This window comes from Lissotriton helveticus, chromosome 12, assembly GCF_964261635.1.
Source record: "Lissotriton helveticus chromosome 12, aLisHel1.1, whole genome shotgun sequence".
NCBI classification, from domain to species: Eukaryota; Metazoa; Chordata; class Amphibia; order Caudata; family Salamandridae; genus Lissotriton; species Lissotriton helveticus.
Window position 1 is genome coordinate 775,850,906 of NC_136073.1, and position 15,307 is coordinate 775,866,212.

Here is a 15,307-nt window from a genome sequence, read left to right on the forward strand (position 1 = left end):
TATTGTTTCTTGCCTGCCTGCCTTGCACATACCCACTGGGGTAATACGAACATTTTGCAGGACTGAACAGCGCCCACTGTGGTTTAATACTGAGCCAACTACATGTACCAGAAAAACTTTCGAGCACACGCCCACTAGGGCGGGATATTTAATTGCTCAGGTGGTTTGCTCATGCTGTTGAGTTCCTGCGCCAGTGATCAAGGGCGAGCCACGCCCGAAACGCGTCTGGCATTTATTTGTGTGCGGAGCCAGGCTGTTGTAAATCCTTGGAATAAATGGTTTAACACGCTGTGAGCGGCTTCGTCATTTGGAGGCAACTCTTGGTTTTTTGTATAGCGGCATGCCCTGCCGCGACGGAGCCCCACTGCAAATCATGCGGATCCATAGTGCAGAGTATCAAGAGGCACTATACGAACAGCGTGTCCGCTCTGAGGAGGATTTATTGTTTCTTGCCTGCCTGCCTTGCACATACCCACTGGGGTAATACGAACATTTTGCAGGACTGAACAGCGCCCACTGTGGTTTAATACTGAGCCAACTACATGTACCAGAAAAACTTTCGAGCACACGCCCACTAGGGCGGGATATTTAATTGCTCAGGTGGTTTGCTCATGCTGTTGAGTTCCTGCGCCAGTGATCAAGGGCGAGCCACGCCCGAAACGCGTCTGGCATTTATTTGTGTGCGGAGCCAGGCTGTTGTAAATCCTTGGAATAAATGGTTTAACACGCTGTGAGCGGCTTCGTCATTTGGAGGCAACTCTTGGTTTTATATATATATATATATATATATATATATATATATATATATATATATATATATATATATATATAAGGTATGTAAAGTTCCAGGGAGTTTTCAAGCGCCGCAATTGACCACACAAGCGAACAGGACCCAGCGAGACCCAGAGTGTGGTGCAAAGTTATTTTATTAAATAATATATATATGCAATCCACGAATTCCGGTTTAGGAAATCACGAGCTGTCACAGGCCGTCCGAGTCAGGATACCGGATCTCCTTCACATAAACGCCACAAGTTCCTCTCATACTAGGAAACACTCGGACACCCAGGCTGCTTGCAGTTCAGTTCAGTTTATTCGGCAGGTTGATGTATATGTTCTGAACTTAAAGTTTACAGAACATATAAGTAAGGACAGGATGGAATTTTTGGATGTGCTATTAGAGCTGGAAGATAATCAATTGACAACAAAACTGTTCCGCAAGAGTACAGCAGGCAATAGTATTCTTAGTGCGAACAGTAGCCATCCCCGGAATTTGGTATACAGTATCCCCTATGCGGAACTGTTACGTGCCAAAAGGAATTGCAGCACTACGGCTTCTTATAAAAATGAGGAAGCTATCATGTGTCAGAGGTTTTTGGACAGAGGGTATCGCAAAAAGACTGTTACTGAAGCTATCTCCAGAGTTGAAATAAAAACACGTAATGAACTATTACATCCGAGAAAGGAGGAAGATGGAACAGAGAATATCAGGTTCATTACCACTTTCTCAGGGCAAGCAAGTGAGGTCAGGAAAATATTGAAAAACATTGGCACGTTCTAATGACCGATGACCATCTCAAACATACTTTAAGTAACAATCCACAGATCACTTTTAAGACAGGGAGATCTTTGCGGGATGAACTGGGTCACAATCATGTGACTAAAAAAGACAGAGGGGCGGTAGGAGAAACATCAGGTTTTAAATGTTCGCAATAGCTCGCCACTTTTATGAAAATCACATGCATGATTGAGGAACTCACTGAGACGATTAAGACTAGTCCGGCCGTGACGGACGCTAAGGCACTATTGGAGAAAATTGAAAAAGAAATCAGGACCTTCAAGGACAACACTATCAAAGACAAAACTTTCAAATACGAAAGAGACGTGAAGGCATTCAAAATTGAGCATGTATATCCTTTTTTAAGAGAGGATTATTATACTCAACAAGAATCTCGCAGAGCATTATCAACCTTTCAAGGTCGCTCAAGGAACAGATTCACAACATTTTCGGAAACCTCCTCTTCCGATTCATCGGGGTCGGACAATCGTAATCCTAATAAGAAACAGGTGGCTTTTTTAGATCAGGGCCAACAGCCAAAAGCCCGCTTCAAACAGCCATGGGAGATGCGAACAAGGAACCGCTCATACAAGTCATAGAGGGTTCTAGCGCTGTGGTTAATCTATCTAATAGACCGTTAACATCAGAGGAACATTCAGTCTTGGCATTGGGGCTTAAGTTTGTGCCAGGCAGGAAAACTGATTATACAAGACTCAAGCTAGAAGCTATCGAGTTTTGTCGAAAAATTTGCCTCAAATTGTTTTTTTGGAATCATCCTTCCTCGCCCACCATGGAGGTTACTGGATTACGCAACAAGTCCACCTTTGTCCCCTACCAAAATATCCCCAAAGAGGTTCTCGCATTTGAACAGGTCCTTTTGTCATCCATCGAGAAATTAGAAAAGGGCAGACACTTTGTTCAACAAAACATAGGCCAGAAACAACGTGCAGCAATCAAAACTCTTAAGGAAGATACTTCGATCATTATTAAGCAAGCCGATAAAGGCGGGGCTGTGGTGGTGTGGGCTCGTGAGAAATACCTAGCAGAAGGTAATAAACAGGTCAACAATGTAACCTGGTACAGACGCCTCTCAGAGGATCCTGTTAAGGAAATCCAACGACTCATTGCTGATACTCTTCAAGAGGGGTTGGATGGTGGTTTTCTAGGCAAAAAAGAACATGACTATTTATTAAGAAAACATCCAAGAACTCCTGTTCTCTACCTCTTGCCTAAGATTCACAAGAGCCTGCAAGAACCCCCGGGACGTCCAATCGTCTCCGGGTGTGATTCTTGCCTAGAGCCCATTTCGCAATACGTGGATTTCTTTCTGAAACCGTTTTTAACAACAGTCAGATCGTATTTACGCGACACCACTGACTTTCTTCTAAAAGTAGAAGATACCGAGTTTGACCCTGAAACCCAACTGCTGGTAACTATGGATGTCACCTCCCTCTACACGCAGATCCCTCAGGGAGAAGCGCTAGAGGTGATGGAAATTTATTTAAATCAGAGAGAGAGACCCCACCAGGTACCAACTTCCTTTATCTTGAGACTTGCTGAGATTGCATTAAAAAAGAATTACTTTTCATTCAATGGAGAGTTCTACATGCAGGTCAAGGGCACCGCGATGGGGTGCCCTTATGCTCCTGAAATGGCCGTGCTGTATATGGCACAGTACGAACAGATGTTTGTCGACAATAACAATCCTTTCAAACCAAGCATTTTACAGTGGTTTCGCTACATAGATGATGTCTGGCTCCTGTGGCAGGGGAGCCAGGCGGATCTGGTAGCTTTCCATGACTGGCTCAATAATAGGCATGGTGACATCAAATTTTCGATGGCATCTAGTAACGAAAGGATGACCTTCCTTGATGTTGAAATTGTGAACATCAACGGGGCCCTTAAATCATCCCTGTTTAAAAAGGACACGGATAGGAACACTATCTTGCACCACAGGAGTGCCCATCCCAGGAATCTGAAATCCAACCTTCCATATGGGCAATTATTGCGCATCAGGAGAAACTGCTCCGATTTGAGAGACTTCACGTCCCATGCGGAGACATTTTGCCAAGAAATGCAAGAAAGGGGGTACCCAAAAAAACTGTTGAAGCATTCCCTAAAGAGAGCGCGCTTCACCCCTCGTGAAACTCTATTGCAAGTACGGCCCAAACCCACACTCGAAAGATTGGTCTGTGTCTACGTTTGGACCAGACACCCACAAACTGAGAAAAGCGGTGTTGGGCAACTGGCACTTAATGGCGAACTTAGAATGCCCACTTCCTAAACCGTTGTTCGCGTATAAGAGAAATCAAAACGTAGGACAACACATCATGAGGGCGGATGTATCTCTACCAAAAAAGAAAAGTGACCTTTTGAGCCAGTGGAACCTCAAACCGATCACGGGGCACCACAAGTGTGGGACCTGTGTCGTGTGTCCAAATACTATTGAGGGCGACGAATTCCAACATGGGTCCACTAGGTGGAAACATCTAGACTTCTCGAACTGTAAAACCAAGAATGTGGTTTACCTGGTCCGATGTCCGTGTGATCTCATTTATGTGGGTAAAACCACACAACAAGTCAACACACGAATTTGTCAACATCGATCCAGGATCAAAAACAAAATCATGACTGCCCCCATGGTGGAACATTTTGTAAATGTCAACCATGATGCCAATGACTTGAAATGGACGGTTTTGCACACATTACGTCCATCACGGAGTAATGTGGATTTTGATAAAATGCTCCTCAAAATGGAAGCATATTTAATTCTGAAATTTAACAGCGTCCAGAAGGGCCTTAACAATTTATCTGAAATTGCCAGACTTTAATCCAATAGTGCCCTGGCGACTGATGACCGGATGGGTCTCGTCTCAGTGCTGTACACTCGTCTTTGTCATGGATAACCTCCATCTGTATAACTGCCTAGAATAGTGCGAACTACAACTCCCATAAGGCTCACTGCCTTCTGAAAAGCTCATTGCCATGGTCACACCGACAGTAATCGCCTTTGCGATTCGACAGAACACAGGGAGCCCATAGCGAGAGACACGAAGGTAAGCGGCGCCTCTGCGGGACCTGCCGCCGGCCTCTGCCTCGCTCGCGGTTAAACGCGGTAAACATGTCAATATTTTGTTCCGTTTTTCCCTAGCGGCAGCAGACCCGGGTCGAATTGTTATACGCCCGCTTTTTGAATAAAACGCCTATCCAGCAACTAGGACTGCTTTGCATCGACCTTAATCTAAGGTATGTTACATGTTAAACAGCACAATATCCATCTAATCCCTGAATTCCCGCTCCCGTTTTTACCAACATTATTGTGCTCACATAGAGTCCCACAAGCTGCTTTACGCTTGAAAAAGATGTACCGATGAGCCTGCATTCATCGCAGAAAAACCATCAATAACCGTCTGGGAACCATTGACGGTATGTGCATTTTCAGACAAACTATTTTGCACTTTCTAGTCAACATTCTTTTAATTGGTCTAATGCCAACTCACCTTGGTTTTAGGTTGTTCCAATTCTTGGACCCCTTCTTCAATCTGCACTGCTACACTTCCAAAGAATTAGCTTCTTCCAAACGCGGTAGGTTTCCCCAGCTGAGTGTCACAATCCAGGGAGATTGTCTCTTTTTCATGATGCTTACACATATTTCTCTTTTCTTTGATAACCTTACAGACAGAATAACGATGCCCTGATGAGAATCTGGAAAGTAATTCTCTGGATTCGAAACGCGTCGGCTAATTAGGAAAGGATAATTTACACACCAGCTCTCACTGGTGACATAAGATTCTCGAATTCACTTCGCGTCTCTTTTCTAATATTCCCCCCCCTTTTTTTCATATTTATTTTCTTTTTGCTTCAATCAAATGCATAAATGTATATACCATTGATTGTAATGTATGTTTAGATGTTATTGTCTGTCTTCAACATATGGTTTGTTTAATTAACCAGTATATTGAGTTTTTGCTCATATTCAGTTTTTGACACTGTGGTGTATTTAAAAAGTCTCATTTTGGTTTGATCTTATGTTACACATAGGTCTTGTCTGCTTATAAATATGTTTTGTATGACAAATGAAGTATAATTGTTCAATGAAGTGGTATAAATAAAAGTACCTGGTTGGAAACGACAGCTTGCGCTTTCAATGTCCCACAAATATGGGTGTAACTGAGTTGTGGAGAGGCACCTTTTTCTCTGATCGCAATAATTGCAAAGCACGTAAGAACAGTACTCTTTGCAAAACATTAACTGTACCAAATACGAAAAGAGAGTTTGTTATCAGAAAGAAACTTACCTGCAAGACGCCCTATAGTATTTATGTCTTGATCTGTCCCTGCAACAAGTGGTACATCGGCAGTACGAAACATGAGGCTAAGAAACGGGTGTTAGAACACCTGCCGGCAATTCGCAACAAAAACAGACAATACCCGATAGCTCGCCACTTTTATGAAAATCACATGCAAGATGAAAAGCTTGTACGTATGGTTGTTATTGACTCTGTATCCCTGGGTGCAAGAGGAGGAAACCGGGAGTTGTCTTTGAGAAAGCTGGAGTCCCGATACATTATTGATTTGAATACCCTAGCCCCTAAAGGGTTCAATTTGAGCGAAGAACCAGCTATTCATTTATATGATTAATGAAATTTGATGTTATTCTATATAGTTGTCTGTTTTTATAGATTTTAACAATTTGTTATTACAGGTTGGTGCACTTCTTCTCTTCTCTCTTTTTTTCACAACCTTTGGACCTAATTGATGGATGGACATTACGCTAAGTCCCTTATGAAATGGAAGTACTAATGGATATTTAACTTCATAATTGAGCCATGAATGGACATTTTTTGCTCCTTGTTGTTTGTTTCTAATATAGCCCACTTGGGCATTATGCACAGCCAACGTACAGATTATATGACATGCAATATTGGAACGTTATTGGGGCCCACTTTATTGCGAGTGTTGGCTCGAACACACAAATCAGGGAGCCAATCGGAACACGTATTACAATGGCGTGCTCTGGGACAATGAATAGAAATGCGGGAGAGGAATTAAGGTTCTAATGGACGGGCCGTCTGTATAAGTCTGATTTCGCATTAGCTGGCGAACATAAAGCACTTTAATTATATCTTTGCAACATTAAAGTACAAAGTCAAGTCTTATGACATGATTTAATCAATTTTATCAAAATTGTGGATATTCAATGTTTTAGGCTCAAATATTGATTACAAAAACAGTGCTATAAATTACATGAATTGAAATGGGATACTGGTTTAGTAATATGTTTTTATTGCGTTCTATTACAGTGGGACATCGGGACTTACTGACATTCCAATACGGCCGCCAATGGTGTTTATGTTATTCACTGGGTTAGGTGATACACTGTAATTGACACGTTGTGAAGCGCTTTAAAAATGGCGATGTGCATTGTTTTTACGAGCGTGATCAAAGCCGTAATAGCGAAACGTGTTGTTTTCTACACTTGCCTAGTACGAGAGGAACTTGTGGCGTTAATATATATGCATATACATATATAAATAGAAAGAGAGAGAGTGAAATGAGAGAGTAGGGGCCAAAAGAGTGACAAAACAAATAAGTGGCGGTAGGATAGGAGGATGAAGTACAAAGTAAAGCAAAGGCGAGTGATAAATGCGGACGAAGTGCAACTGCTGAGAGATAACAGGAGAGAGGGAAAATGTCTGAGTGGGAGAGGTGATGAGAGAGAGGTAATGAAACAAAGGGGCATTTTTACAATAAAGTGGTGGAACGTGGGTTAGCTCCAAAATAGCTAACGCCGCGCTCCCTCACTTTAGAAATGCAGGGATGTGCCGTATTTACAATATTACGGTGCACCCCTGTGTTTCTCCCTGTGCTGCTGCTAAATTAAGCACCTATCACCAACATAGGAACCCTTGCACCATAGTGCAAGGGTGCTTGCATTGAGGGAATGATTGTTAATGTGCATGAAGGTGTCCCTTCCTGCACATAAACAATCCAGAATGGCGATTTGTAACTTCTACGTGTGCTGCATTGTGCAGCACGCATAGAAGTTGCAGTTCATCATTTTTTTAATGATTGTTTATGTGCAGAGAGGGACACCTTCCTGCACATAAACAATCATTGATGGTGTTTTGCTGTTTTTATGTGTGCTGCACAATGAGGAGCACATAGAAACAGAAACAACTAGGAGAAATAAACCATTTATCCTCGGTGCACCATGTTAAGACCAGGTTTCCCAGTTCTTAATTTTGTCGTTGCCCCATATTGACACCACCCTCATAAATATGGGACAGAGTCAAAATCGGTGGAATGCCCACTGCAACACCCACTAACCGCACCTTTCACACTAAGGGGCCCATTACAAAGTCCGCCCGCCACCGTAACGGCAAATGGCACCGACCGCTAGAGGTGCGGCGCTCCCGCTATGCCAATTAGAATGAGCCCGCCACCCTGGTGGTCGCATCCTGCATAATATGCATTGCAGTGGGCGGTGCTGTCAGCAGCACCCGCCACAATACACAATATGCATGCTGTGCATTGGCATGCACAACGTGACAGGCACCATGCGGTGCCTGCCACCTTGTGTATGCCAATGAAGTGCAGCCCCGCAACGGGCCCCCAAAATTATCACTGCATGCCTTTCCATGGCGGAGTCTCCGCCATGGAAAGGCCTCTAAAAATGCACATCCTAATATGTATTGCGGTGCCTTCAAGGCACTGCCAATATATTAAGGGCCTTTTCTACACGGCCGTAAATCCGACCGGCGGAAAAGAGGCGGACGGTCTTTCTGTCCGCCTAGTTTTGCAGGGGTGATACGGGAGCACCTAGCGGGCGGATCGCCACCGCCTAGCCGGCTGTGGCCACTGCCATCCCGGCGATGGTGATCCGCCCGATATGCTAATAGGCCCCTAAGTGTAGTGTGAAAGGGGGCTCTATTTCCAAGGCAGCGTTAAACCACGCTGCCTTGTAATTGAGGCGAAGCCGATATCGCCATAGGAGCATGATAAAAAGTGACCCTCCAGGGCAATAGGGGCTTGTAAATATGCCCCTAAGTGAGTTCAGGAAATATAGAAGCCAGGTCACTGAAGTAGAAGTAAGAGAGAAAGTAAACTGTGAAAAAAGTTAAAGAATGAAGAAAGACTGCAAAAGTGAGACTGAGTGACAGAAACATGCATTACCTAGACTCACCGTGGTGTCTAAGGAGAGGTGCTCTGTTTGATATTTCACTTGGAACTGGAGTTTGTAGAAAGAGGGGTTCCAGGTGGGAGGGTACTGCCAAGTGATGATTAACTTCCGAGGGGCGCCCTGAACCGGGCTCACCTTCACATTCACTGGAGGATCTGGTTGGACTGTAGTAAAAAGATTGCATTTGTTACTTAAAAATGTGTAATAATCTTCTTTGGCAAAGAGTTCTGACATACCATATAGCATATTGGGTTGTAATTCAAAACATTGAGGCAAAAATATTGAAATACTGTTGACAAAAATATCATCCAATTTGGTGTAGATTTTCAATTAGGAATATTTTGTACAAGGCTTATCTGGCAGACAGGATTTTGGTTACAATACTCTGATATCCTGGAATATAGCATGTTATAACGCATGCTATTACATCGGCTGCTTTTACAAAGCGGTTGTTACAACAACCGTGTTGTTAGTATGCGATACCTTTACATCACAAGTCATTAGAACAACTCGCTGTAGGGGGGCGCGCTGGACTTAGGAACAGTATTATTTACTATTCCTACTCCAGTTTGCCCAACAGCAGGGAAGGTGTTGGGGTCATATCCAATACCTTAGCACCCCCTACAGCAAGTCGGTCTAATGACTTGTGATGTAAAGGTATCGTGTACTAATAACGCAGTTGTTGTAAAGACCACGTTGTAAAAACACTGCGATTTTATGACAGCGTTGTAAACGCTGTTTCCCGATATTCTGGCACCACACCATGTGCTGATACGCATGACCTGTTTCAAACCCTACAACTGCACCAATAACGCATAGCACCTAGCAATTGCCTTTGATTACTGTAGCCACCCCTGCAAAAGTGGATGGTTACCCAACCTCACACCACAACAAGCGAGCTCTTGCTAGGACCCATCGTCTATTCTAGAGTCAGATGAATAACTCCACGAAGATCCAATAGCAAGCCCTCAAGAAAATATTAGAAGTTCTTTTAGGGACTAAAAAACCTTTGAATATATGAGCCACGAAGAGTTGAGATGAGACCATGACCGGACTCAGATTTACAAGGAATAAGTAATAGAAAGTTTGTTATGGGCGAACAAAGGCAGAATGAAATCCTAGATGACCAACGCATGCGTAAATTTCCAGAAAAATATGCTACCTTTTCATGTTATACTTAGACTTGGGTTACATTTTAATTATGCTGGAGACGTTTGTGAAATTCCAAAAATTCTCATTATGCGAAATTCACAACATTTCTCGAAATATTACATTACCCAACTTTACATAATCTTTTATTAAGCGGAAGTATTCCTTACCTTAAAAAAAGTCTTGTAAGAAACCGGAAAGAGAGTGTGTTACATAGAAAATGCCTTACTATGACTATTTTTGTTGAAGAATCAGACTCCTGCTGTAACTCACAGGATGTTGAAATATTGTCCTGCATATGCTTAATAAGAGGTCCACATGGGACTCCAACAAACCACATTTTGGTATGAAAGTATAAATTCATAACATTTTTGTGACATTTCATTGAATTTCACAATAAGAAATTGAAGCTATTCCACAAGCCCCTGGCTATACTGCATTGTCACCTCAGGTCCCAGTGTCTCAATGAGGGGTAACTTGTGAATGGTAATGTGGCATCCAACGGCGGAAACTACTGTTAAGGATAAGTGTGGTAATTTCTCGAGTACTAATCACTCAATTAAAAACATAAAGCATTATCTACAAACCAGAAAGGTTCGATAAGTGATTGCACTATAGACTTTAGACTTCTGATAAAAGAGGCTCTCCATGGGCAGGCAAGCAAGACCATATTATTAATTAAAGACAATTAACCAAACAGGAACAGATAAAAATCGCTAACACAGATGTTGAGGAAAAGTAACCTAGGAGCTCAGGTTGGAAAATATTCTAGGAATTGCTGCATGTCAAGAGGTAATGACAATTTCTTTTGGGAGTGTTTTATATGGCGTGAACTCGACTCGAAGGTATCAGAGCGCTTTACATGAGCACCAGTTGTGTTACAGATGGACAAATTCATTTTTGGTAGGCAAGGAGAGATTACGTGATTTGCCAAGGATCAGAGGATGTTGAGCCAATGCTGTGGCTCGAACCCGGTTTCCCAGCTTCGAGGTCAAACGTTCTAGCCATTAGGCCACATCCTCTCCCCAATGTTAACAAAATGCCATGCAAGAAGCCAGATATGGATGGGGAGTGCTCAGATAAGTTCAATATTTAACTAGGAAATGGTAAGTACAGGTAGTAAAGTTATCTGAAGTAAAGCAAACATTCTGTTGCAAAATGCAAAGCAACGTTGGTCAAGAGAAACAGGGCGGTGCAAGTGTTGAACCAACAGCCATTTGACAATTAATGGTGGAAGTGTTGAACAACTGTCAATATCCAAAAACTGTAGAAAGATACCATTGATCCAGGATCACACTTAGTTCTTGGTAGGCAAAATGCATGCAAGAATTCTGCAATCGTATATTTTTGTCTCACATGACCTGAGACATTTTAATACCTTGTACATCTAGCCTCAACTGGCAGCTGACAGCCAAAGACACTGTTCCAGGTTGCTCTGAATACTTCTCACATCACTGATATCCTCTTGGAAGCAACAGAAAGACAAAGCAGTTCTGGAAAAGCTGTAGAGGTCAGCTGGGGCGCCATCGCCTGGTACTTAGTAATTACTTTAACTAGTTCTTTGTGGCAGTTACATAAGGACCAGCTATCAATGATCTAACATGAGGAGATTGTTTAGTTTCCTTTGGTAGGAGTACAAATAAATACTTGGCATCTACTGAACTGCATTTGTCTATGGCATTTTTTACGAAGTACACACTATTGAGTATTGAGTATGAAAGTGACTTGAACCTCAATGTATCACACACATACCAGTGGCTTATTGGAATGTTTTAATTCTCCTATGCTGAACAGGAAGGTCAATGGAGAACAAACAGAGAGGGATGCTTTATTGTTATTTTTAGGTCTGACATCAGCCAAGACTTTTTGATTTTACTAAAATACTTATGTATTGGACCTTTCAGATGGCCTTCTTCATCCCATTGGTCTGCTATTGTGTCATTCACATTTTGCTCTCATGTGCTGTAGCATACAGCAAGAGGGGATGGGCCAGCCCGCTTTGTCTATTGGCTAACTTCTCTATGAATGACAACACTCTGTCCTCTTTTAAGGAGCACACCCACGCACCAATGAATTCTCTTTTAATGCCTGTGACTACGATAGCAATGTGTACTTTTAAAGACCATAAAATGTCTGTTGCTTTTAGTCAGTGTTTTCTTTTTATTTGATGATGACCCAGCAGCTTCTTCAAGAATACAAAAACCATGACATATCAAAACAAGCTTTGAGCTAATTAAAAGGCTGGCAGCCACTGCCAGACCTATTGGCTTTGCTAATTCTTGTTGAAATCTGTCACTATCCAAACATTTGGGTGTTGTGCTGTGGTGTGAATAGGTATGATCACATCCTCCGAAGACAAGGCATCAGGGCGACAGAAGTACTTCTGGCTCAGAGGATGAAAAAGTGAGGGCTATCATACGTGAAAATGATCTGAATGGAATTGTATTCATAATTTCACCAGGACTACTTCGCAGTCCGATGCAATCATGGTGAGCATCGGTGGAAGCCGTCCATTTCACTGCGGATTCTAAGATCCCGTTTTGGGTGTGCTCATGTCACTCTTACAATTCTTTTTTGGTCAAACTGGTTTTTTAAAAGGTTCTTGGCTTTAGACTAACGAGGCAGATTATTATCACTAGGGATGTGGTTTGTACACATTTTTATTACCGGAAAATTTAAGACAAAGGTATATTCTGAGTTCATGATGCAGAGGTGTCCAATTTAATAAAATATTTGCTTGTCCATGAGGCAGATTGCTTCATAAATCTACTTGTCCTGTAACAAAATCCACTTGCCCCTTTGGTGCCATATAATGCAGCGACAAATTATGGCAACAATCTAAGAGCTCTAATATAGCCTCTCTAAATATGCCAGGGCTCATACCACAGTAGCGTTTGAATAGCTGCAATCCCCTTATGTTGCTAAGTTTCCGCATATTTACATACTGGGGCTCAAGGTAATGATAAGCAATAGTTCCAGGGTTAGAATTCCAATTTTGAGTCTGTGAAAACCGACTAACTTGCATGCTTTTAAATGTTTTCCACAACTCTTCTCTGATCTTTTCCCATACTGAGGTACTATTTTTGGTCCTACATCTGGAAATTCTTGGGAATTCACGAAACCCGTATAGCTGCACTTAATGCAAGGACATATACCATGAGTTTACTTTTGAGACCTTCTTTAATAATTGGGCCCTGAGTTTGGTCTGGCATTGACCATGACCTTTTGTGTTTATTAAAGTTCTTTCTCTCTCTCTCTGTATCGGCTGGCTTCACTGTCCGTGACCGCATTCTGCTCTTTCACAAGGAGCATATCGGCACACTAAGTAGTTTGTTCAGTGCCAGTAACTACTGTGGAAGTGTGTGCTTTTTGAGACCCAAAAACAATTTTTGATTGTACTAATGTTTGTTATAATGTTGAGGGCCAGGCAGCTCCCATACCAATAAGGTTTTACAAAAACCATGCCAAAACAAGTCACCCATTGACAAAACTATAAAACTGGCCACTAATTTCAGAACTACCGGCTTTGCCAATGCTTGATTAATTTTGTTTCCAATAATCTTATTGAAACTGGTTACACTGATTTTCCATTATGAATAGTTTTGGGAAATACTGGCATGCGTCAACACATGTTACTAAATGATGCTGCAAAGAAATGGTACCTGAAATATTACAGTAGTTCAGAAAAATGTTTTTTTTCCTGCTTTCATTTTTTAATGAACATTTTATTTTGAAAGCAAAGAATCATCAATCTTGCTTTCAAGCTTCTGCAAATATTTGCATGAAATCAGTGAGCATTCTGGGAGCATTATACATAGCCTCATATTGCTAAACTTTAACAAGCATTTACAATGCAATAGGTCTCGCAGCATTAAAGTTTGAGTTACTGGCATTGTAAATGACAATTTTTTGCAATTGGTATATAAACATTGTTTGTGAATGGTTAGCTGTTGCTTATGCTAAGCAAAGTTGGCAGTAATATAGAGTGCTAGTCTTGCTTGTTATAAGCATGCTGATTTAAAGCGCTCTGATACCTGGGGGTAAAGTTTGCGCTATATAAAAGTGAAAACTAATAAATAAATTAAAAAAGCCTACCTGTACCAGGTCCGTTCTTATTCTGCGATGCCACATATCTTTGGGTCCCTGTACTTATTAACTGCACCCGGCTGTGGGAAACCTCCATGGCAGGAACAACGCGTTGCGGGGCAGACACAGGCAATGTAGCCACTGTCCTGTGGCTGCACCGCGGGGTAACAGTGTAGGGCCAGGAAGGGAGGCAGTTGGTAGTGCTGTGCCATAGCAGTGTAGTTCTCTGTGTATGCTGGGCATGGGGGTGCTATTGGCTGACAAGAAGGGGTGAGGAGGTGCCGGTTCGGTGTGCCTGCTTCCTGATCTTGGGCAGGCGACAGGTAAAAACAAGTACAGGTGGGGTATGGAATCACCAAGGGGGGAGGTAAAACGGGTGGGGGAATCAACTATGGTGGCAGGTTTGTGGAAGCAACAGCAGGGACTTGTGGGGGTTGAAGCAACATCGGGGACGGAAGTAACACAAAGGAAGCATGTGAGGGGAAAGCAACATGAAGAATGCGTTCATAACTTTCCCAAAAAAGCATGCATATACATTATTAGTAAACACAGTTTATTGAAGACAGATTCCAATTAAGGTATTTATCCATCCTAGGGAGGTTTGATAATTAAATCATAGGTTTTCAAATTCGTACAGCGGGGTTGCAAGTTTACAACTTTGCAACCTCTCATGTAACCAACCTCTGAACGCTTGTTAAAGAAAATATGCCTTTACCTTTTGCTTGATATAGTGAGTTGCATTTCTGTCTTTTATAATTCCATGTATAGAAATTGAATTTTACATGGGTAAATGTCCAGTGGCTTCTCAGTGCCATATACCTGCATATAAGTGGTATTACCGGGAACTTGACATGTAGGCTTGGTTAAAAGGGGAGAACTAGTAGGTCTGGGGTGGGGCAAGAAGGTTGGTGGGAGGTTTATCTAAGGAGAGGCAGATAGGATAAGTCATGTATTAATTCACTGTTTAGCGTAGATCTGTAAAACAATGTGAGGACATTAGTATTGTTTGAAAGGTCACGACGGGTCACAGATTCAAGCAAGAGTCTGCTATTGATTGTGTCCTGAGCCTCTCTGGCTACATTTGTCGTCTCCTTTCTGATTCCTATCACACTTGATGCCAAGCTCCTGTGGGGCCCCGCCTTGTTCTCTAATGCTATTCACAATCACACCCCCTGCTATTAGCAGATCTTCCAAGCGGCGCAGGGCTGGCCTTATGCGCCTTATAAACACTGCAGTATCACTTTCACTGCCGCCTTTCTTGTCCCTGTACTTTTGCGGTGGAGTGAGACAATCTGATAGTCTGGCCTGCTGATGAGTGACTGGATTGTCTCG

The 15,307-nt window shown here is 42.4% G+C and overlaps 1 protein-coding gene across 2 annotated transcripts in view; it reads right to left on the minus strand.

Annotated features, from left to right (window-relative positions):
* IL6R (interleukin 6 receptor) overlaps positions 1–15,307 on the minus strand; it is a 161,009-nt gene that overhangs the window by 63,127 nt on the left and 82,575 nt on the right. For both annotated transcript variants that reach the window (XM_078671527.1, XM_078671528.1), the window contains one exon: positions 8,744–8,904. In XM_078671527.1, the coding sequence (XP_078527653.1) occupies positions 8,744–8,904 (161 nt within the window). The remainder of the gene's footprint in view (positions 1–8,743; positions 8,905–15,307) is intronic.